Source organism: Orycteropus afer, unplaced genomic scaffold (genome assembly GCF_000298275.1).
Source record: "Orycteropus afer afer isolate SDZICR_OR568_19922 unplaced genomic scaffold, OryAfe1.0 scaffold00025, whole genome shotgun sequence".
NCBI classification, from domain to species: domain Eukaryota; kingdom Metazoa; phylum Chordata; class Mammalia; order Tubulidentata; family Orycteropodidae; genus Orycteropus; species Orycteropus afer.
Genome location: NW_006921612.1, coordinates 8917452 through 8942535, shown reverse-complemented (window position 1 = coordinate 8942535; position 25084 = coordinate 8917452). Strand labels below are relative to the sequence as shown.

At 38.2% G+C, this 25084-nt stretch overlaps 1 protein-coding gene across 1 annotated transcript in view; it reads right to left on the bottom strand.

The window, feature by feature from the left end:
• The window catches only part of MBOAT2 (membrane bound O-acyltransferase domain containing 2), a 341490-nt gene that overhangs the window by 21885 nt on the left and 294521 nt on the right, over positions 1 to 25084 (bottom strand). The window contains 2 exon segments of the mRNA XM_007935117.2: positions 10997 to 11180; positions 21450 to 21504. Coding sequence (XP_007933308.1) covers positions 10997 to 11180; positions 21450 to 21504 — 239 coding nt within the window.

Here is a 25084-nt window from a genome sequence, read left to right as displayed (position 1 = left end):
TCTGGTTAGCAGTCAAGTACCTTAGGTACTACGCTACCAGAGCTCATCTTAATGCCACCATCACTGTATCAAAATTAGCTTTAATTTTCTCTGATAAACTCCTAGTGTTCAATGCTGATTTGGGTAAGGGAAGGGATGGTACAGAAAAAAAATCTACAACCAGCACAATAACGGGGAAATGGAGGATACCGTAACATGCACACAAGATATAGACAACAGAGGCAAATACTAGTATATGCACAATACTGCATCACCACTAACACCAAACACCAAGCTACAGATAAATGCACAGACAAATGAGAAGATCAAGTGGAGGTTGGTGAACAGGAATGTACCCTAGACCAATGACAGATTTAGGTGAAGGTAATCTTTCATAAATACTAACGATACAAAATAACCACAACCAGTACAGAAGCAACAGAAGACAGAGTTGGAGTAATCCCTCAGAGACAGCCAAACACCTTGGGACAGAGAACCACTGGGCTTGCTGACTCAGGGCCAGGGTATTGGGGGACATTGGGCTCAGTTGGCAAACGCAGTAGATAAAAATTTTGTTCTACAACCTACTTTGGTGAGTAGTGACTGGGGTCTTAAAAGCTTTCAAGCAGCCATTTAAGATGCAGCTAATAGTCTTCTCTCATCGGAAGCAAAGAAGAGTGAAGAAAATCAAAGGCATTTGGAAACAACCAGTCTAAGGATATGATGGACCTCAAGACCAGAAGAACTAAATGGTACCTGGCTACCAATGCCAACCACTTGGGAAGGGATCAAAACTGGAGATCCTGGATGCAGTGAGAGGAATAATGTGGAACAAAACTCAAAAACACAACAATGACCAGAATCACTGGTTAGATGCAGTCTGGCAGGACTCACAAGACCATGGCTCTGGGATACCCTTTGGGCCTGGGTTAGGACTCACTCCCAGGGTCTGGCTCTCAACTCAACAGTAGAAAGATTTACATGCAGAATACCCAACCCAGGGCGATGCACCCACCTACTCTACAAAGATACAACCCTTGGAGCAGTCGGCCATGTGGCACCAGAAGGGCAACATTCACATGGAGGGAAAGCTGGACAGATAAGAGTTAAGAAGGGCACAGGGAGGGGAGGAGAGCAGGTTGGGGTTGAGGATGGTACTCAGGGCATGAAATCAAATGTGCGTGATCTGTAGAAGGTAAAACAAATTGTACTTTGTAAACTCGCACCCAAAACACAATTAAAAAAAAAAAAGAGAGAAAAGAAAATCCTGGTGTTCAAGGGTAAAGACTTCACCACACCCTCAAGTCATGATGAATAAAATATTAAATTATTCTTTCTAGTAGTAACTCACATTTCTCTTTATGGGAGGAGGTCCTTGACCTAAAATGAAAAATTTCCAATGTTAAGAATTTCACCTCTAGGATCCACTAGGTGAGTATAACACTGGGTTTTCATAGGATATGGAGTGTCATTTGATACCTCTGCTTTTTTATATGCTCTTACTGTCCCCTTAAGCCAAGAGGGGACCTGGGCTGTAAGGCCTCCTGGACTCCATGTAAGAATAAAGGATGCAAAAGATGAACTCATTGAAGCTGCCAGGAAACCATGTATTAGTTTTATTTCAGGAGCTGCAAATGATTAATTGATGAGTCAGACTTTGGTTACTTCAAATGTGGGTTTGGACATTTGTATTTACCAAAGTACACAGAAATAAAGGCACTCAAATTTAAAGAGTAAAACAACTAGAAAAACATATCTTTGGAAAACTATTGCTTCTTCACTATGGAAAAAAATTAAAATAGACTTGCTCTAACAAAGAATAAAACCAAATATGCAAGGATCAAGATAATCTGCCAGTAATTTAAATTGCCAAGTCAAGTCAAAAACCCTTTAAAGAAAGATAGCATAACGCAGATTCTCTAAAATGTTCCATATACAATCCAACATATTATTTTACTTAATGAGAGTGAAATAAAGACATTTTTTACATTAATGAAGGACAAGTGAATTGTTTTTGTCAGTAGACCGGCACAATAAGAAATGCTAAAAGGGCAGAGAGTTCCAGTAAGATGGCAGAATACACAGAAAGACTGCACAGACCCTCTTCAACAAAGAAAAGGGGAACCAATAAACACAGAAGATAATCCTGGAGCCCTGAGCCTTGAAGGAAAGGATATAAAAGGGGACTAAACTCCAACTAGCTGAAGAATTTGCATGAAAACATCAAAAAAGGAGACATACAGAGCTGTGGTCTGGCAGTGATCCTGACAGCACAGACAGCTTGGATATTGCCGAGTGGTGGTAGGACCTAAGAATTAACCTGAAAATTGGCCCTGTTAGCCAGGGACGGCATAGAGGATTGCTCTAGTGGCTGGTGAATAAAGGGGAAGCAGCAGAGAGGAAGGCAGGCTGAGCTGTGGATTTTTACCTGTCCGGAGGGTATAGCCATTTACAAGCAGTTTGACCATTTTGGATATTTAAAGCGACAGTGTTCTCCCAGATTCCAGGGACTTAAGAACAGGCTCCACTTGCTGGGAATCACAAGGACATCCCAGATACAGACGACTGGAAAGGTGTGACATTCCACTTGTTACTCTTATACCCCACACCCTCTTGGTGAATGGAGGGCGGCCATCCCTCACTCCCACCTCTACCTTCTGGGCCAGCAGGAATTCCATCCCAGTCTGTGTACTCGGATGGAGCTTGGGTGCCCTGCACTGAGTTGATTTTCTTTTTCCTGTTTTATAATTTTTTTTGTCTGGTTTAAAACTACTACTATTATTATTACTTTTATAGTTTTAACTATTACTCTTTATTCTTCCCCTCCCAGTTTCTAGTTTTCAGCTTATTTTCTTTTTCCTGTTTCTGGTTGCAATTTTTTTCTTTCTCGTGGTTAACCCCATTCCTTATTTTACTTTTTGCGTTTTTCCCATTTATTCATTATTCTTGTTCTCTACCTTTTTTCTCTTATTGCCCTCATCCCAGATAGTGCTTTTTTTTCTTTTTCCATTTTTTTGGTTACTGTTCCTGTGTGATTACACAGTGTGTGTCTGCCCATTTGCTTTTATTCTTTTTATGGCTATTCAATTGTTATTTTTGTTTAACTGAATGGAAGACAGCAACAGTCCCCATACAACACAACTATATCCATACCTCCTGCAACTTCACTTACTGAGAGCTACCACTTCCTTCTCCACCAACAGGCCAGTGAAAAACACCAAGAAAAGCCTGACTCACCCTTGGCTACTATTCACAAACAGTTAACAGAGATCTAAATACAATAATGGCATGAAGTCTCAGAGACAACAGATCATCACAGTCCACACAAAGAAACAAGATAGAGTGACAGAAACAAGGGAACAGAATATAGACCCAGAACACATCCCTGAGGAAGAAGTAGCATCAGAACTCTCTGATAAGGAATTCAAAAGAATTATATTTAGGTATCTTCAAAGGACTGAGAAACACAGCAAGGAAAACACAGACAAAACACTAGAAGAATTCTGGAAGAAAATACAAAAACAAAATGACAAAATAAATGAAAAAATAGAAATTATTCTAAATCTACAGATAGAAATCCAGTAGATTAATACTAAATTGTCAGAACTAGAACACACTGAAAGGGCAAAGGAGTAGAATTGATGCAATGGAACACAGAATTAATGAGATTGAAGACAAAGACCTGAATACTTCTTTGGAAAAGGATCAATCAGAAAAAAGATCAAAACAAAATGAAGAAAGCCTAAGTCTCATGTGGGATACCATCAAAAGGAATAACCTATGTGTCATTGGAATTCCAGAACAGGGAGAGAAAAATAAAACTACTGAGAAAATTGTCCAAGATCTTTTGGAGGAGAACTTCCCTGATATGATGAAAGATGAGAATATATCCGTCCAGGAAGTCCAATGAACCCCAAACAGGATAGACCCCCAAAAGAAAATCACCAAGATATTATCATCAAATTCATCAAAACCAAAGACAAAGACAGAATCCTGAAAGCAGCATGGGAAAAATAATGTTACTTACAAAGGACAACCAGTAAGAATAAGCTCTGATTTCTCAGTAGAAACCATGCAAGTGAGAAGGCAATGGGGCAGTACATATAAAACCCTGAAAGAGAAAAATTTTCAACCAAGAATTATATACCTGGCAAAACTGTCCCTCAAATATGATGGTGAAATTAGGAGATTTCCAGATAAGCAGAAACTGAGGGAATTTGTTAAAACCAGACCAACATTACAAGAGATACTAAACGGAGTCCTTTGAATAGAGAACCAAAAATAGCAAATAACAACCAACCATTAATACACAAGATGACATAACCTAGAAACCACAGCTATGGACATATCCAAAGTAAAATAAGCTTACAAGATTATAAACAGGGAACCAGAGACAACAATTGGCAAATGAGGACAACTACAAACCAAAAAGAGGGAAAATACTGGGTAGTTACAGAACTTCTAAATGGTGAGAAAGTCGAGAGAATTGCAAGATAGAATGGACTGTTCTAAACTCGGGAAGAAAATGATAAATCATAGGGTAACCTCAAAGAAAAATGATAAACCTTCACATCACAATAAAAAAGAGGACAAGCACAAATATTCAGCAAATAGTGAAACAACAGTAACAAAGGAAATGATAACACGCTTCTTAAACATAATGAGCTCAGCACAGAAAACAATACAGAGCAAAGAAACCAGGGGATCATGAAAAAACACATAACAAAATGACACCAACCAATTCATACTTGTCCATAATTACACTGAATTTAATGGATTAAATCCACCACTCAAGAGATGGAGGAATTACAGATTGGATAAGAAAACAAAAGCCATCAATATGCTGTCTACAAGAGATACACCTTAGAGACAAAGACAAAAATAGACTAAAAATCAAAGGTTGGAAAAAGATAATTCAAGCAAATGGGAACTGTAAAAAGAGCAGGAGTGGCAATATTAATTTCTGATCAAATTGACTTTAAGACAAAAACCACTATACGAGATAAGGAAGGACATTATTTAATGATTAAAGGATCAATTGAACAAAAAGATACATAACCATAATAAATATCTATGGACCCAATGATAGAGCCCCAAAATACATAAATCACACTTTAAAAGAGTTGAAAAAGCAAACAGATGACTCCACAGTCATAGTGGGAGACTTTAATATACCACTTTCAATGAAAAGACAGAACAACTGAAAAGAAACTCAACAAAGATGCAGAAGAGCTAAACAATATAATCCATCAACTTGACCTTATAGACATCTACAGAGCACTTCACTCAACAATTGCATAATATGCAATCTTTTCCAGTGCACATGGAACTTTTTCCATGATAGACCATGTGTTAGGCCATAAAGCAAGCCTACATAAATTTAAAAACATTGAAATACTGCAAAGCATCTTCTCAGACGATAAGGCTATCAAATTAGAAATCAACAATAGGAAGATCAATGGAAAAAGAGTAAACACATAGAAACTGAACAACACCCTCCTCGAGAAAGACTGGGTAAAAGAAGAAATAAAAATTGAAATTCAAAAATTCCTTGAATCAAATGACAATAAAACACAACACACCAAAACCTTTGGAACACAGCAAAACAGTTATCAGAGGCTAATTTACAGTAATAAATGTACATATCAAAAAAAGAAGAAAGAGCCAAAATCAACATTTTAAACCAGTATCTCCAACAATTAGAAAAAGAACAGCAAGAAAAGCCTACAGTCACCAGAAGAAAGGAAATAATGAAGACTCAAGCAGAAATCACTGCTGACGCACAACCTTCCTGATTTTAAACCATGCAGTGTCTGCTTGTTCTGTTTGAATGACAGCCTCCTGACCTATGTACAGGTTCCTCTTGAGTACAATGAAGTCTTCTGGAATTTCCATTCTTCTCAATGTTATCCATAATTTGTTATAATCCACACAATTGAAGGCTTTTGCATAGTCAATAAAACACAAGTAAACATTTTTCTGGTATTCTTTGCTTTCAGCTAAGACTATCCCCCATTCCACATCCTCTTCTGAATCTAGCTTGCATTTCTGGAAGTTCTGTCAATATACTGATGCAACTGTGAAGGCCAATAGAAAAAAAATCAACAAGAGCAGAAATTGGTTTTTTGAAAAGACTAATAAAATTGACAAACCACTGGTAAATTTACAAAGGAAAAGAGGGACAGAATACAAATAACATGAGTAAGAAATGAAATGGGTGACATTACAACAGAACCAACTGAAATAAAAAGGATAATATCAGGATACTATGAGGAACTGTACTTCAACAAATTTGAAAATCTGGATGAAATGGACAGTTTTCTAGAAACACACCACTTACCTAAACTAACACAGACTTATGTGGAAAAGTAGAACAGATCCATTACAAAAGAAGAATTGAACAGGTTATCAAAAAATTACCAACTGAAAAAAGTCCTGGCCCAGATGGTTTCCCTGGAGAATTCTATCAAACATTCAGATAAGAACTGACAACAATCCTACTCAAATTAATCTAAAACATAGAAAAGGATGGAATCCTCCCTAACTCATTTTATGAAGCAAGCATAACCTGGATACCAAAACCAGGCAAGGACATCACTCAAAAGGAAAACTACAGACCAATATCCCTCATGAATATAGATGAAAAAATCTTCAACAAAATCCTAGCCAATAAACTGCAACAACATATCAAGAAAATCATTCATCATGACCAAGTGGGGTTCATATCAGACATGTAGGGAGGGTCAACATTAGAAAAACAATCAACGTCATCCACCACATAAATAAAACAAAGGAAAAGAACCATTTGATCATATCAATTGATGCAGAAAAGGCATTTGATAAAATCCAACACTCATTCCCGATCAAAACTCTCAGCAAAATAGGAATAGGAGGGACATTCCTCAACATAATAAAAGGCATCTATGCAAAACCAACAGCCAACATTATTCTCAAGGGAGAGAGACTGAAACCATTGCCCTTGTGAACAGGAACCACACAAGGATGCCCTCTATCCCACTTCTATTCAACATTGTACTGGAAGTCCTAGCCAGGGACATAAGGCAAGAAAGGGAAATCAAAGACATCCAAATTGGTAAGGAAGAAGTCAAACTATCCCTATTTGCTGATGATATGATCCTATACCTAGAAAACCCAAGAGACTCAGTCAAAAATCTACTGGAACTAATTGAGAGATTTAGCATCATGGCAGGATACAAGATCAACATCCAAAAATCAGTTGGATTCCTCTACACAGCAAAGAGATTGCTGAAAAGGAAACAAGGAAATCAATACTGCTCTCAATAGCTACCAAAAAAATAAAATACTTGGTAATAAATCTTACCAGGGACACAAAAGACCTGTCCAAAGAAAACTATAACAAACTACTTCAAGAAACCATAAGAGATCTACATAAATGGAAGAACATCCCATGCTTGTGGATAGGAAGATTGGACATTGTGAAAATGTCAGTTCTACCCAAAGCAATCTATACATTCAATGCAATCCAATCCAGATCCCATGAACATTTTTTAAGGATATGGAAAAACCAATCACTAACTTTATATGGAAAGGAAAGAGACATCATATAAGCAAAGCACTACTGAAGAAGAAGATCAAAGTAGGAAGTCTCACACTGCCGGATCGCAAAACCTACCAAACAGCCACAGTAGTCAAAACCGTCTGGTACTGGTACAATGACAGACACATAGACCAATGGAATAGAATTGAAAACCTAGAACAGATACATCGACCTATGGTCAGCTGATCTTTGACAACGGGCCTAAATCCATTAAATTGGGAAGAGAATGCTTGTTTAATAAATGGTGCTGGCAAAACTGGATATCCATTTGCAGAAAAATGAAACAAGATCTGTACCTTACAACATACACAAAAACTAACTCCAGATGGATCAAAGATGTAAATGTGAAACCTAAAACTATAAAGTTCCTCAAGGAAAAACTAGGGGCAAATTTAGGGGCCTTAATATATGGCATAAATAGACTATCAAGCATAACCCAAAATGCACAAACAGCAGAAGAGATACTAGATGAATGGGACCTTCTAAACATTAAATTTTTATGTGCTTCCAAAGACTTCTCCAAAGAATCAAAAGAGAACCTACAGATTGGGAAAAAATATTTGGCAATGACATATCTGACAAGGAACTTATCTCTAGAATTTACAGAAAACTCCAACACTTCAGTAACAAAAAGACAAATAATCCAATTAAAAATGGGAGAAGACATGAATAGACACTTCACCAAGGAGGATATTCAGGCAGCCAACAGACATATGAAGAAATGCTCACAATCATTAGCCATTAGAGAGATGCAAACTAAAACAACGAGATATTATCTTGTTCCAGCACTAGTAGCAAAGTTCAACAAGACACAAAATAATAAATGCTGGCGAGGATGTGGAGAGATTGGGACTCTCATACACTGCTGGTGGGACTGTACAACCACTGTTTAAAGCAGTACGGTGATTCCTTCAAAAGTTGGAATTAGAATACCATTTGACCCAGCCATTCCATTACTAGGTATATATCCTAAAGAAGTGAGAGCCATGACAAGAACAGACATATGTACACCCACGTTCATCACGGCACTATTTACGATAGCCAAAAGATGGAAACAACCTAGGGTCCATCAACTGAGGGATGGATAACCAAACTATGGTACATACACACAATGGAATACTATGCAACCCTAAAGAATAACACAGAATCTGCAAAACACCCATAGTGTGGACGAACTTGGAGGACATTATGTTTAGTGAAATAAGTCAGTCACATAAGGACAAAATATTGTATTAGTCTGTTATTGTGAAAGTCAAGGAAAGCTTTATCTATGGAAGGAAATTTTCTTTGTTAGTTACCAGGGGTGGGAGGGGAGGGAACATTGTTAGATATGTAGAGATAAGTATTGATGTGGGTGAAGAGAAGGGCAGTGTACCAAATGTGAGTGATCAACATGGTGGCATTGAGCAAGAGGAAGACAGAGAGAGGTACATGGGAGGTAGAGACAAAAAAGATGAACCCTTTTGCACACATAGTACTGCGTCGTAAGTGAAGGCAAACACGGGGGTATGGGTGGATAGATAGGTGGACAGGCTGAACTAGTAGGTATGTCTATAGCGGGGAGTGTACCCAAGATCATGTATAGGGTTGGCAGACAATAGTCCTGTAAGTGTATTTGTATGATCTGAATTCCCAGGTGTAGAGTAGAGCTGACAAGGGACAAGGTTGTAGTCACTTCATGGTCACAGCCAGCTACCCAGAGGGACTGAGGAGTTGAACCAGTGGGCTCAAGACCATAGTCACAGGGGACATCAAGCTCAATTGGCCTAACATACTACATAAAACATTGTTCCACCTCATACTTAGGCGAGTAGTGACTGGGATGTTAAAAGCTTGCAAGCAGCCATCTAGATGCAACGATGGGTCTCTCGTCATCTAGAGCAAAGAATAATGATGAAAAGCAAAGATTCATGGAAACAATTAGTCCTAGCGACTGGTACACCACGTGATCTGCAGCCTATATGACTATGAGACCAGAAGAACTAGATGGTGCCTGGCTACCATTATCAACCACTCAGAGGGTGATCTATGAAGGAGATCCTGAATAGAGAGGGAGAACAATGTGGAACAAAACTCAAAATCATTTGGCAAAAAAAAAAAAAAAAAAAGAAAGACCCTTTAGGTCTGGAATTGAACCCACACCTCTGGCTTCCAGCCAAACAAAAGACAGGCATATGAGTTGAACATTTACCTGAGGTAGATACACTCCTTGGAGAGATCAATCATGGGAGAAAGAAGGGCTGTTTATGCACAGGGAGATAGCTCAGGGGGCAGTAGTGCATGGAGGGATGGACACAGGGATAAGATAACTACCAGGAGGAAGTGGGAGAGGAGCTGTTGCATTGGGGTAAATTGTAGTCAATGTCATGAGAAAAGTGTATGTGAACTGTTGTATGGAAAGTAAATTTGCTGTGTAAATTTTCACCCAAATCACAATTGAAAAATAAAAATAAATAAATGCTAAAAGAAGTTCTTCAAGCTAAAAAGAAATGATACCAGATGGAAATGCAAAAATGTACAGGAATGAATGAACAGCACTGCAACAGAAATAAAATAAACTTTCTTATATTTCTTTTAAAATTTGCCAGTTGCTTAAAGGAAAATTGTAACATTGTATTATAGCATATATTGAAGTAAAATATATGACATCATCACATCGGCACTTAGAATTATATTGTTGGATGGTTCTTACTTTTTATGTGAAGTAGTACAATATTAATTCCAAGCAGACTGTCATAAGTCAAGGATGTACATTATAAACTAGAGCAATCATTATAAAACTAGTACAAAGAGGTATCATTACAAAAAATCAATTTAGGAAATAAGAATACTAAAAATATTTAATTAATTCTAAAGAAGACAAGGAAGAAAGAAAAAAGAAACAAAAACCAGATGGGAGAAAGAAAAATACAAAGAAGAAGACAGTAGAGTTAAAACACTTGTATCAATAATGACTTTAAATTTAAGGCACCCCAATTAAAAGGCAGTGATTGTCAGAATAGATACAAAAGCTAAACCCAACTATATGCTGCCTACAGTTTAAAAAGACAGATACACATAGGTTGAAAGTAAAAGGATGGAAAAAGACACAGCCACTAATCAAAACAAAGTAGGAATGGCCACATTAATATCAGACAAAGTACACTTCAAGACAAGGGGTTACCAGAAATAAAGAGAAAAATTATAATAATAAAAGAATAAATTTAACAGTAAGATATATATAATCATCATTCTAAAATTTATATGATTATGCAAAGAATTGACAGCAACTAACTAACTGGTTAATCTGGCCCCACAGTCTGTGAGTATGTATATCTTGAAAAGTATTTTTTTAAAAATAGGTGGATACATTAAAAACTTCAAAGTATTAGTATCTTTAAATAAATAAGACTAATCAATGCATGTTATTAAAGACCCAGATAAATCTCATGATCTTACATTAGGAGATGGCTCTGTTCTTTCATAGCGTATTTCTTCTTTTCCATCTTCGCCTGATTGTGTCATATGGCATGATCTGCCTTCAATGAAAGTAATGTAGTCTTTGTAAGAGCAGAGTGGGCCTGCCAGGATACCCATGAAGTTACAGTTGTAACTTAAATACTCCAGTAGGCTTGGCATGCGCCTGCAATTAAAAAACATGCAAATTGTGAGATGTGGCATTTAGGAAATTTATGATAGACATAATCATCATTTACACCTCAGTGCTTTTACCATTTCAAAACAAAAACAACAACAAAAAACCAAAGCTGTAATTTTCATTTGTATCCATGTGAAAAGAATTTAAGACATCAGGATGTAGTAACGCTCAACAGTATTTCTGGTAAAAGATTGTCAATACAGTTCTTTATGAGCAACTACAAAAGCTTTTTACTTAGACTTTTCATGATGAAACAACACTAAGGTAGACAAGACATGGCAAGGAGAATCATCTCTTACTAGTCAATCTTTTACTCATTCAAAAATATATATTTGTTGTTGTTGTTATTTGCCATCGAGTCGGCCCCGACTCATAGCGACCCCTCCTTGTGTTTCTGAGGCAGTATCACTACGGAAGTAGGAATGCCCAACCTTCAAAATATATATATTGAGTGTACACTATTTGTCCAACATACTCCAGGGTCTGGAGATAAAGCAGCATATGAAGCAAAACAATTCTGCATTCATGGAGCTTATATTACAGTTTCAGAAAATAGATTAAAAAAAGTTAACAAAATATTTCCAGAGATACTAAGTCCTATGAAGAAAGGCAAAATGTTGAAAGAAATTGGGTGGGGGAGAGGTGAGTATTTTATTATATTAAAAAGAAAAGGCCTCTTTGATAAGGTGACATTTGAGGAGAGATCAGAGCAACTGAGAGAGAGAGTCATGTGAATATATGAGGGAAATATGCCAGGCAGAGGGAGAAACAAGTACAAAATCTCTGATATGGGGGCATTCTTAGCAGTAAAGATGCTGCTGTGGCTACAGTAGACTGAAAGAGAAGAAAATATGAGAGAGACAACTGAGGCAAGATCATGTAAGGCCATATAAGCCTTGGTAGGAACTTTGGATTTTATTCTGAACAAGATGAAAACCTGCAGTAGGGTTTTAAAAGATCTTTGTTTTAACAGAATCACTCTAGCCCCTGTATGTGGATAGGGGCAAGGGTGAGAGTGGGAAGACCAGTCAGAAGGCTACTGCAATAATCTAGTTAATCCAGTTAGGAGATGATAGCTTACAGCAATGGTGAAGGTAGGCGTTGTTGTTATGTACCGTCGAGTTGGACCCGACTCACAGTGACCCCTCCTTGGGTTTCCGAGGCACTATCACTACGGAAGTAGATTGCCCAACCTTCCTTCTGAGGAGTGGCTGGTGGGTTTGAACTGCCAGCCTTCTGGTTAGCGGTCACGTGCTTTAGGCACTACGCTACCAAAACTCCTGAAGGTAGGTAGTATTCTGCATATATTCTGGCAGTAGATTTGACAGGGTTTGCTGATGAACTGGATGCAGAATGTGAAACAAAAAGATGTCAAAGATGTCTCTCACAACATTCTTAATTCAATTGCTTTGATACCTGTGCAAGTGACACACGGTGGCTAAAGTTTACCAGCTATTCTACCTTTCAGTGCTGGTAACAGGTTGAAGAAAGTTCAGTAACAAAGGAAACTATTTAGAACAAATGTACCATTATATAAATGCATTAAGAAAGTATGTGTTTATTTATTTTAAAAAACCAAATCCATTAATTAGGTCTAATGCCCATTCCAATTGTAAATAATCACAAACAAAAGAACACTTGGGATAGTAAATGTGTTTCTATAACACGCTGTAATTCCATCTTCCTCTCTACATACAGTAAGTTGTCTCCTTAAAAAGCACAAACAAGAGAAGTCTACAAAACACCCTCAGGTGTATTACGTATTATTTTTTGTTTTATAAGAGAAAAACAGTGCTTTCTGTCCATGTGACACTTTTACCATTTAGACAAAACTTCCTTTTTACAGAATTATTTTTCTGCCTTTAAAAATGTCTTAGACCAAAAGTATTTTCATGTTAGGGCTCAAAATTGACGTGAGCAAAATGTTTCTGGAAGATTTGTTCTTTTAGTTCTTCATATTTAATAGTGAAACGGAATGCTTTTTCACTGAATCAAACAGCAGAATAAGTGCCCTGCAATCACAAAGTTACAAAAGAACTTCTTGTACTCAAGCAACAGAACTCCATTTTCAGTACCAATCACTTCAAGAGCAACATAATATTAAATTATCAAAGCACTGCTTAATCTTACCAAGTCAAACTATGTATCACTATATGCAAGGGCAGGAGATGATAATTTTTTTTTTAAAATTTTTATTGTGATTTGGGTGAAAGTTTACAGAGCAAATTCACTTTCCATAGAGGAGCTCACATACACTTTGTCTCATGGCATTGACTATGATTTACCACAATGCAACAGCTCCCCTCCCACTTTCTCCCCCCAGTTACCTTTTCCCTATGCCCCTCCCCCCATGCACTCTAGCCCCAAGCTGTCTCCCTGTGCATACACAGCCCTTCTATTCAGCAGATGATAATACTTAAGCATGAAAGCTGCTATTGTAATTTTGGCTCAACTCTCATGTCAAACCAAAAGTCTTATTAGGTACTAAAGTAGGTAACCATGATATCTGATATTAAATTATAAATTGAAATATAATTGAAATATTTTATATACATTAAATCAAAGATATATATTTATTCATTCTGTAAATATTTATTTGATACCAACCATGTGTTCTTTTAGGCCAGGGTTTTTCAATTTCAGCATTACTAACATTTTGGGTCAGTAATTCTTTTTTTTGAGGGGCGCAGGATGGAGTGGTTATCCTGTGCAATGTAGTTTATTTAGCAGCATCTTTGGCCTCAACCACTAGATGTCAGGAGCAAGCTCCCCTTCTCTCAAGTAGGGACAACCAAAAAATGTGTCTAAACACTGCCAAATGTCCCCTTGGGGCAAAATCACTGCCAGTTTTGAGCCATTTTGTAGGTGATGGGAATACAGCAATAAACAAGACAAAGTCCTAGTCCTCTCTTAGCTAATATTTAGGGGATAAGAAAAGGGACAATTAAATATGTAACATTAGGCAATAATACATATTAGAATAAAAATTAAAGCAGAAAAAAGAGACAGAAAATTATGGTAGAGGAGGGAGGGGAGTATTTTTTGATAGAGTGAGCTATATAGTTAAGAGTGGAATGAGGGAAGGAGAGGAACAGAGCTAGAGGCCATATTATATAGGGTCTTTATTGTCAGAAGTTCATACAGTATTCTAAATGTATAGGAAGTTATTAGAGGGTTTTCATCAGGGGAAGGGAATGATATAATCTAATATACATTAAAAAGATTTTCTAGATGTTAGGCAAGACAGTAAACTGTAGGGGCATGAAAGAAAACTGGGAGATAAGCAATTACACTAAGTAAAACGTGGTAATGGTTTGGGGTAGGGTTATGAGAGTAGAAATGAGAAGTGGTCAAATTAGAGACATGTTTTAAGACTTGACTTGATTTCCTGGTAAATCAGGTCTGGAGTAGAAAAAGGAGTTTTCTCCCAAAGCAACTAGTGATGAATTGTACAGCAATTAACCAAGTAGGTAATAATGGTGGTGGAACAGATGGAATGGGGAGGAATACAAAAATCAAGAGTTATATTTTGAACATTTCTGTATGAGATGCCTATTCACTATCCACACAGAAATACTGAAATGGCAGTTGGATATATGAGCATGGAGCTCAATAAAGAGGTTGAGGTGGGAACATATATTTGAGAGACATTGAGCATATGGATGGTATTTAAAGCCAATAGCATTCATGTGATCACCTGGAGAAGATTGAGAAATCAAAGGCTGAGGCCTGAGCACACCCTTATATAGTGGTAAGTGAAAGAAAGAAGATTCAGTGAAGATCAGAGAACAAACAGCCAGTGAGTCTGAAGAAAAGCAAAAGAATGTGGTGTGCTGGAAGGCAGGTGAAGAAGGTATTTCGAGGACTGAGTAATCAAACGGGTCACATGCTGCTAAATGGTTGAGAATCATTGTCAAGGTAGACTGACAATGAAATATGCCAAGATCAAGGGGAACTTGAAAGAATAGCTTAAGATCAGTAGCAGGAATAAAAGCCAGATGAAGTGGGTTGAGAAAAGAATGGGAGACAAGAAAGTGAAGACAGTAAGTATAGAAAAATCTTCCATTGAGTTTTACTACAAAGGAAAAGTAATGAAATGGTAGCCAGAGAGAACGTGAGGTTTTAATGAAAGTTTTTTCCTTCCTTTAAGTTGATGAGAACAATCCAACAAAGGGAGAAATTAATGCTTGTGACGATGCCAAGACAGAGGAGATAACTGAATAAAAAAATCCTTCTGTAGAAAAGGAGGACTCAGATTCAATGCAGAAGTGAAAAGTTAGCCTTTAGATTATGGACAGAAAAGGAAGTAAGTGTTCTGGTTACCTAGGGCCACTCTGACAAGAATATACCACAAATGGGATGGCCTTAACAAACAGTTTATTCTTACAATTTGGAGGCTTTAAGTCCAAGTTCAAAGTGCCAGGCTCCAGGGGCTGGGTGAAAGCCCCTCAGCGTTGGGCTTCAGCTCTGCCTCTAACTCCTGGCCCACTGAAGCTAGAGGCTTTTCTTTACTCAAGCAGCTACTAGCTGCTGAGGCTGCCAAGCCCAAGATTTATAAGTAAAAAGGCACTGTCCCAATATTACCAAATCACACGGAAGGTCATTAATTCAAGTCCACTGTAAGTCCCATGATTGGCAGAGCATGGCAGGCTACTGAACAACAACTCGGCTACATGCAGGGTCCAAGAGTGCCATAAACTAGAGACCATTCCAAAAGCTGCTGCTTATATACGGGAAGCAGGCCACATACCCAAAGGCAGCTACTCAGCTGTTCACAGTAGATTCCACCATGCAGCTGATTATCAGTCTCATCACGGGGAATACTACATCCAGCTGCCCAGCCACTCAACCAGGCCTAGCCAAGTTGACACAAAAACATAACCACCACATTAAGTATTACAGATGCAGGGAGCTTTGCAGGTTTGGTGGTTGCAGAATGAAGAATTTTCATTTTCTCAAATAAACAAAAACTTGCAAGCATCGTAAGTGTATGTGGGGAGGGAGTACTGGAAGTCTGAGAAAGGAGAACATGTAGTTTTCTAAGAGAAAATGAGAAAGTGAATTGACTAGGGAAAAGTAGTAGAATTGTTGGCAATACTAAGGGCCATAGTATTTGGGCTAAGAATCCAAATGGTGGCGTAGTGCCTAAGGCATTCAACTGTTAACCAGAAGGCTGGTGGTTCAAACACAGCAGCCACTCCTTGGAAGGAAAACTGGACAATCGACTTCTTAGTGATAATGCCTTGGAAACCCAAGGACAGGTTGCTATGAGTCGGATCTGACACATTGGCTAATAAGTTTCGTTTTTTGGTATCAGCAACACTTGATGTTTTTTCACTGAGTTTCCTTTCACTGATCAGGTAGGTAGAGAGTTCAATTTAACTAGGTTTGAGGTTTTTGCCAGGTGGTTATGAGAAGAAATGGAGAAATGAGAGCTGAGTGTCTCTCTCTCTCTCTCTCTCTCTCTGGACATAAATGAGGGGTTATTGTGATGGATCAAGGACTCTAAGATAATGGAACCCAGAGCAAACATAGCTCTCATCAATGAAGTTTATTAGATTAAGACCCTGCCAAGAAATTAAGCTATTCCTCATGAATGATGGACCCATGTCTGGAACAGGTAAGAGGAGAACCTCCACGCAGGAAGGAGCAGGAGCTGGTTTGGAACAGCTAAGGGAGACAAACTCATCTGTCAGTTTGTCATACTGTGGTGGCTTGCGTTTTGCTGTGAGGCTGGAGGCGGTGCCACCAACGTTTAAAATGCCAGCAGGGTTGCCCATGGTGGACGGGTTTCAGTGGAGCTTCCAGACTGAGACAGACTAGGAAGAAGGAAGAAGCAATCCACTTCTCAAAGAATTGGCCAGGGAAAATCTTATGAATAGCAGTGAAACACTGTCTGATATATTACTGGACAAATTCATGAATAGCCCTGAAACACAGTCTAATACAGTGCCGGAAGATGACCCCCTCAGGTCGGAAGGCACTCAAAATATGACTGGGAAACAGTTGCCTCATCAGAGTAGAGCTGACCTTAATGATATGGATAAAGTAGAGCTTTTGGAACTTCCATTTGCTGATACAGCAGAACTCAAAATGAGAAGAAACAGCCACAAGCATCCATTAATAATTGGAGCATGGAATGTATGAAGCATGAATCTAAGAAAATTGGAAAATGAAATGGAATGCTTAAAGATCGATATCCTAGGCATTAGTAAGCTTAAATGGACCAGTTTTGGCCATTTTGAATCAGACAACCATATGATCTACTATGCTGGGAATGTCAAATTGAAGAGGAGTGGCGTGGCATTCATCATCACAAAGAATGTTTCAAGATCTATCCTGAAGTACAATGCTGTCAGTGATAGGATAATATCCATACACCTACGAGGAAGGCCAGTTGATAACACTATTGTTCTTTTTTTTTTCTTCATTCTTCTTTGCTCTGGACGAGGAGAGACTCACTGTTGCATCTAGATGGCAGCTTACAAGCTTTTAAGATCCCAGTTGCTACTCGCCAAAGTAGGAGGTGGAACAATGTTTTGTGCAGTATGGTTATTGCCAATTGGGCTTGATGTCCCCTGCGACTATGGTCCTGAGCCCACAGGTTCAACTACTCACTCCTTCTAGGTAGCTGGCTGTGACCAAGCAAAGACTACCACCTTGCCTCTTGACAGCTCTGCTATACATCTGGGAATTCAGATCATACAAGTACACTTATAGGACCATTGTCTGCCAACCCTATACATGGTCTTGGGTACACTCCCCGCTTCACAGACATACCTACTAGTTCAGCCTATCCACCCATCTATCCACCCGTTTGCCTTCACTAACAATGCAGTATTGTATGTGCAAAAGGGTTCACCTTTGTTGCCTGTACCTCCCATGTAGCTCTCTCTGTTTTTCGTCTTCCTCAATGCCACCATATTGATCACTCACATTTGGTATTTTGCCCTTCTCTTCACCCAAATCAATACTTACCGCTACCTATCTAACAGTGTTACTTCCCTTTCCCTCCCAGCCCTGGTAACCAACAGAGAAAATTTCCTTCCATAGATAAACCTTTTCTTGACTTTTACTATAATGCACTAATACAATATTTGTCCTTTTGTGATTGACTTTATTATGCTCAGCATAATGTCCTCCAAGTTCATCCATGTTATGCGGTGTTTTGCAGATTCTACATTATTCTTTAGCGAATAACACTATTATTCAAATTTACACATTAACCACCAAAGCCAAAGATGAGGAAATAGAAGAATTTTACCAACTTCTGTACTCTGAAAGTAACCAAAAATGAAATCAAGATGTGCTTATTATCACTGGTGATTGGAATGCAAAGTTGGGAACAAAGAAGAATCACTGGTAGTTGGAAAATTTGGTGACAGATATAACACTGGAGATCGCATGACAGAATTTTCTAAGACCAATGACTTATTCATTGCAAATACATTTTTTCAACAACACAAATGGTGGCTATACATGTGGACTTTGCCATATGGAGTACACAGGAATCAGACTGACTACATCTGTGGCAAGAGGTGATAGAAAAGCTCAATATCTTTAGCTACAAACAAGGCCAGGAGCTGAGTGTGATCTGAACTGAACAGAAGATCTCAAAGAGCAGTTCAAGAAGACAAAGTCAATTATTAGAATGAAATGTGCAAAGACATGGAGTTGCAAAGCCAAAAGCGAAGAACATGCTCAGCATTTCTCAAACTGAAAGAAATGAAGGAAAAATTTAAACCTCAAGTTGTGATAATGAAAGATTATATTGGCAAAATATTGAGTGATGCAGGAACATAAAAAACAGATGAAAGGAATACACACAGTCACTGTATCAAAAAGAATTGGTCAATGCTCATCCATTTCAGGAGGTGGCATATGATCAAGAACCAATGGTACTGGCGGAAGAAGTCAAAGTTGCACTGAAGAAAGTGGCAAAAAACAAGGCTGCAGGAATTGATGGAACACCCATGGAGATGTTTCAACAAACAGATACCATGCTGGAGGCACTCATTTGGCTATGGCAAGAGATTTAGAAGACAGGTACCGGGCCCACTGACTGGAAGAGATACATATTTGTACCCATTCCAAAGAAAGATGATCCCACAGAATGTGGAAATTATTGAAAAATATCATTCATATTGCACACAAGTAAAACTTACTGAAGATAATTCAAAAACAGTTGCAGCAGTATATTGACAGAGAACTTCCCGAAATGCAAGCTAGATTCAGAAGAGGACATGGAACGAGGGAGATCATTGCTGCTGTCAGATGGATCCTGGCTGAAAGCAAAGAATATCAGAAAGATGTTTTGTGTTGTTTACTTGTGTTTTATTGACTACGCAAAAGCATTCGATTGTGTGGATCTTAACAAATTATGGATGACACTGAGAACAATGGGAACTCCAGAACACTTAATTGTGCTCATGAGGAACCTGTATATAGACCAAGAGGCTGTCATTCAAACAGAACAATGGGACAATGCATAGTTTAAAATCAAGAAGGGAGTGTGTCAGGGTTGTATCCTTTCACTATACTTATTTAATCTGTATGCTGAGCAAATAATCCGCGAAGCTGGACTATATGAAGAAGAATGTGGCATCAGGATTGGAGGAAGACTTATTAACAGCCTGCGATACACTGATGACACAACTTTGCTTGCTGAAAGTGATGATGACTTGAAGCACTTACTGATGAAGATTGAAGACTACAGTCTGCAGGATGGATTACACCTTAATATAAAGAAAACAAAAGTCCTCACAACTGGACCAATAAGCAGCATCACAATAAATGGAGAAAAGACTGAAGTTGTGAAAGACTTCAAATTACTTGATACTACAATCAACACCATTGGAAGCAGCAGTCAAGATATCAGATGATGTGTAGCATTGGGCAAATCTGCTGCAAAAGACCTCTTTGGAGTACTGCAGAGCAAAGATGTCTCCTTGAAGACTAAGGTGTGCCTGACACAAGCCATGACATTCTCACTATCCTTATACGCATGTGAGAGCTGGACAATGAATAAGAAAGACCAAAGAAGAGTTGATCTTTTGAGTTGTGGTGTTGGTGAAGAATGCTGAAAGTACCATGGAGTGCTAAAAGAACTAACAAATCTGTCCTGGAAGAAGCGCAGCCAGAACGCTCCTTAGAAGTGAGAATGGTCAGACTTTGTCTCACCTACTTTGGTCATGTGTAAGAAGATACCATTCCCTGGAGAATGATATTATGCTTGGTAATGTGGAGCCTCAACGAAAAAGGGGAAGGCCCTCAACAAGATGGACTGACATAGGGGCTGCAATGATGGGCTCAGGTATAGCAAAGATCGTGGTGTTGGCACAAGACTGGGCAGTGTTTTGTTCTGTTGTAAATAGGGTTACTATGAGTTGGAGACGACTCAACGACACCTAACAACAACAATGAATGAAGTAGAAGCCTATTCCAGAATGAATTCCTCAAATAATAATGAGAAATATCTTACTGGTTCTGTTTCAAAATCTGGCATTTATGTGCTATATAACAACATATGCCTTAGCCCAGTCCCTGCCATCAAGTTATTGGCCTATAAATGGTAGCTGCTGTTATTACTCTTAATTACTACCACCACCACACACATAGCCAACAGAGACCTAGGTAGTATGGTTAGACATGAAGACAATACTATCTTTGCACCTTCAAGTAACTCAGAGACTGACATGAGAGACACAAAATTTAGCAGATAGACTGACCATGCACAGGAGGAGTGTACTGTATGGTGACATATTCGAGGGTCTATGAGAGTCTTTGGTGTTAAATCTCTAAGGAGCACAGTTCCACTCTAACGCACATAAGATCTCTATGAGTCAGAGTTGACTTGATGACAGTTAGTTTTTCAGGAATCCCTGGGTGGTGCAAACAGTTAAGCACTGTTACTAACGGAAAAGTTGGAAATTCAAATCCTGAGGTGCTTTTTAAGAAAGGCCTGGAAAACTACTTTAAAAAGATCACAGCCATTGAAAATCCTATGGTGTGTAGTTAGTTCTACTACAAAACACATGGTGTTGCCATGAATTGAAATCAAGTTGACAGCAACTGGAATATGAGAGTTTTATAAGGGATGCTCAGCCTAAATCAGGAAGATTTGGTGGGGCAGGGAGGTGTACGGAGAGAAGTAGTTTAGTTTTCATGAAATGGGTACCTCCATATGAGTAATGAGTATTCTATGCACAGATAGCATGAACCATGCATGGCAAGATACAATTAGAAGACACATACCTTACAGCTAAACCTCTCTGTGATGGCGTTAGTTCTTCATCCTTTCGAAACATCCCTAAAAAACAAAAATAGGTACTTTCATCAATTATAATCTCCCCACAAGAAAAGAATGGCATTTTCTCCTACTCATACTTTCAGTATTTTCCTTATTCGAAATCCATACTATAATTTCAATTTTGGTATATCATCATTCCTTTCTATCTCATATCTTTACAGGCTAAATCATGCAAAAGGACTATCATGTAATCCAATACATCTCGGTCTACACAAGAAAAACCTAGTTAAGTTAAGTCACTGATTTGTCTCTTCTCTAAAAGAAATTATTATTAAGTTAAAAAATTGTCAAAGGCTCCCAAAACACCAAAACCCATTGATGTGGAGTCGAATTCTAACTCAAAATGACTTCACGATAGCATAGAACTACTTCATAGGGTTTCCTAGTCTGTAACTCTTTACAGAAGCAAAACCTTTCCCCTGCGGAGTGTCTGGTGGATTTAAATCACCAACCTTTCAGTTATTACTGCAATACCAGGCTTCCTCTGCCAAATGCTTGCACTTCTTAAATTATGTATTTATTATCCATATTGTTAGATGCTGTGACATTTCAAAAATAAACATTAAAACTTTTCTATTATTTCATATTCTAAGTGACTAAACAGCCATAGTATGAACTAAAGCTCAACATAGAGTAATAATTAATTACCTTACCCTTATTTGATTCTAATTAGTAAAAATTTGGGGCTGTTTATCAACTTACTAGATCCATATACATTTAAAAAATATACCCAAACCCAATTTAAATATCAACGGAGTACTAAATAAAAAAGCAGAAAGTACACTGCTTCAAATATTTTCAGCAAATATAGGAAAGTGTCATACTTATTTTATCTCCTCAAAAACCAAAAAAATTAGATAAGGACAAAAGACATGAAAAGACAAATCATAAAAGTAAAAGTAGCGAATTAACATGCAATATGGTTACCATAGGAGCTCTGGTGGCATAGTGCCTAAGGCATCTGACTGCTAACCAGAAGGCTGGTGGTTCAAACCCACTAGCCACTCCTCAGAAGGAGGATTGGGTGATTTACTTCCATAGTGATCCCACCTCAGAAACCCAAGGACAGTCACTATGAAGTCAGATCTGACTCAACGGCAATGAATTGAATTGTTTTGTTTTTTTTATGGTAGGCTGGAGGTTCAAACCCACCAGCCACTCCTTGGAAGGAAGGTTGGGCAATCTACTTCCGTAGTGATACTGCCTTGGAAACCCAAGGAGGGGTCACTATGAACTGGATCTGACTTGATGGCAATAGGTTTGTTTTTTTTTTGGTATGGTTACCATTAATCATCATTAATAAATGTGTACTAGGTATGGCATTTCCTTTAAAAGAAAAAAAAAAAGGAAATGTGTATTAAAAGAATGAGATGCCGATTTACCTATTACAATTGTTTAAACAAAAAATGTAAAGGGTTCTTACTCATATAGCATGATCTCAGTTATGTAAAACTCACACAAGCTTTTGTGTTACGTATGTACACAAAACAAAGATGACGAAAATAATTACCGAGAATTTAAAATGTCCCATGGACTGTTCTTGGGAAATGGTGGAAGAAAAATAGACAAATTCTCTGCTTTCATGACACTTAAACCAAAACCAAACTCACTGCTGTCGAGTCAGATCCGACTCATAGCGACCCTTCCTTGGGTTTCTGAGGCAGTATCACTACGGAAGTGGATTGCCCAGTCTTCCTTCCAAGGAGTGACTGGTGGGTTTGAATCGCCAGCCTTCTGGATAGCAGTCAAATGCCTTAGGCACTACGCTGCCAGTAAAAAGAAAGAATATAAATAAACTATCTTTATTATAGTACTATCTTTCTATAAACCAGTATATCAAGAGCCGTAGAAAGTAATTAAAAGTGTGATTCAAGATTATGATAAGGATGTTCATTACAACATTATGCATGATATGGTGAGGGGCAAAAAAGGGTATCCATACATACAACAATTAGGGCATAAAAAAGGATATAATTGTACATCTATTTTAAATAGTAATTTACATCCATTAAAATCTAGATCACAATTCAACAACTTCCACATGTATTTTTCAGTTACACGGATTCCATTCTTTGAATTGTACAACCATTCTCATCCTCCTTTTTCTAAATTATTCTTCCCACTTTAACATAAACTCATTGCCTTCTGGTGTTTCTATCTAATCTTTCGAGTTGATGTTGTCAATATGATCCCATACAGATAGCTCTTAAAAGAGAATAATGCTCAAGGCAGACATTCTTAAGTAGATAAGCTGACTATTATTTGGTTTCAAGAAGACTTCAGGGGATATGTTTGGTTTAAGGTTTAAAGATGATCTCAAGGCTAGAGTTTCAGTGGTTCATCCAGCCTCTAACTACAGAAACTCTGGATTCCATTAGAATTTGAAATTCTGTTCTACATTTTCTCCCTTTTGAGCAGGACTGATCTATGGAATTGTTCATTAAAATGTTCAGGAATGGAAGCCAAGGAGCTCTGGTAATGTAGTGCCTAAGGCATTTGACTGCTAACCAGAAGGGTGGTGGTTCAAACCCACTAGCTATTCCTCGGAAGGAAGGTTGGGCAATCTACTTCCATAGTGATACCACCTCAGAAATCCAAGGAGGGGTCACTATGAGTCAGATATGACTCTACTGCAGTGCGTTAATGGTAGCCAGGCACCACACAGTTCTTCTGGTCTTACAGGAAATGAGGCAGTTGTTCACATAGGTAATTAGCCACATATTCCATTTCCTCCTATTCCTGACTCTCCTTCTGTTGCTCAAGGCAAAGAGACCAATTAATTATAAAGTGAAACCTGTGAGAGCTAGAACTCAACAGGACTGTCTTGTTTTTCCAGGTCTCACAGATTTTCTGCCTTTGTTAGGGTGCAGTCTTATCACTTTTCCATTGCTCCTTTTAAGTGGAAAGTATTCGAGTTTTCCTTCTCTGACTAGGTCCTGCCTTACACATGTTCCGGCACTCATAGGTTTTACTGTACCTTGAAAAACCTCTTACATACTCTAAGACCCTAGGCATGCAATGAACTAGGAGGTCAAAAAGAAGCACTAAGCATGTCATTAGGACAGTAAACTGGGATGTCCCATGAAACCATGACCCTAAACCACCAGACTAAGGAAACAAATCCCATAAGGTGTTTGGTTGTACATTAGTTGCCTCAGCAGTTCAGATCACAAAGTTTTTAGCACCATGAGGAAGTAATGTTTATTGATGTATCACTAAGTAGAGAAGGATGGATGGGTGAATACATAGACAAACATTAGTTATGTAAAAAGAAAACCAGGTCTGGTAAGAAGATAAAGGAAATAAGATCAAAACAGTAATAAAGAGAAGGTCTGGTTCTGAGGGGAACTGGAAGAGGGACATGGGGAATTCTTTATTTCTTTCTTTGTACTTATTTACTGTTTCCAAATTTTCTTCAATGAGCATAGGCCCATGCTTTGTAATGAGAAGGAAAAAAAGACACTTAAAAAGAAGAGTGAAAACCCAAGAGATTCAGTCAAAAACCTACTGGAACTAATTGAGAGATTTAGCAATGTCGCAGGATATAAGATCAACATCCAAAAATCAGTTGGATTTCTCT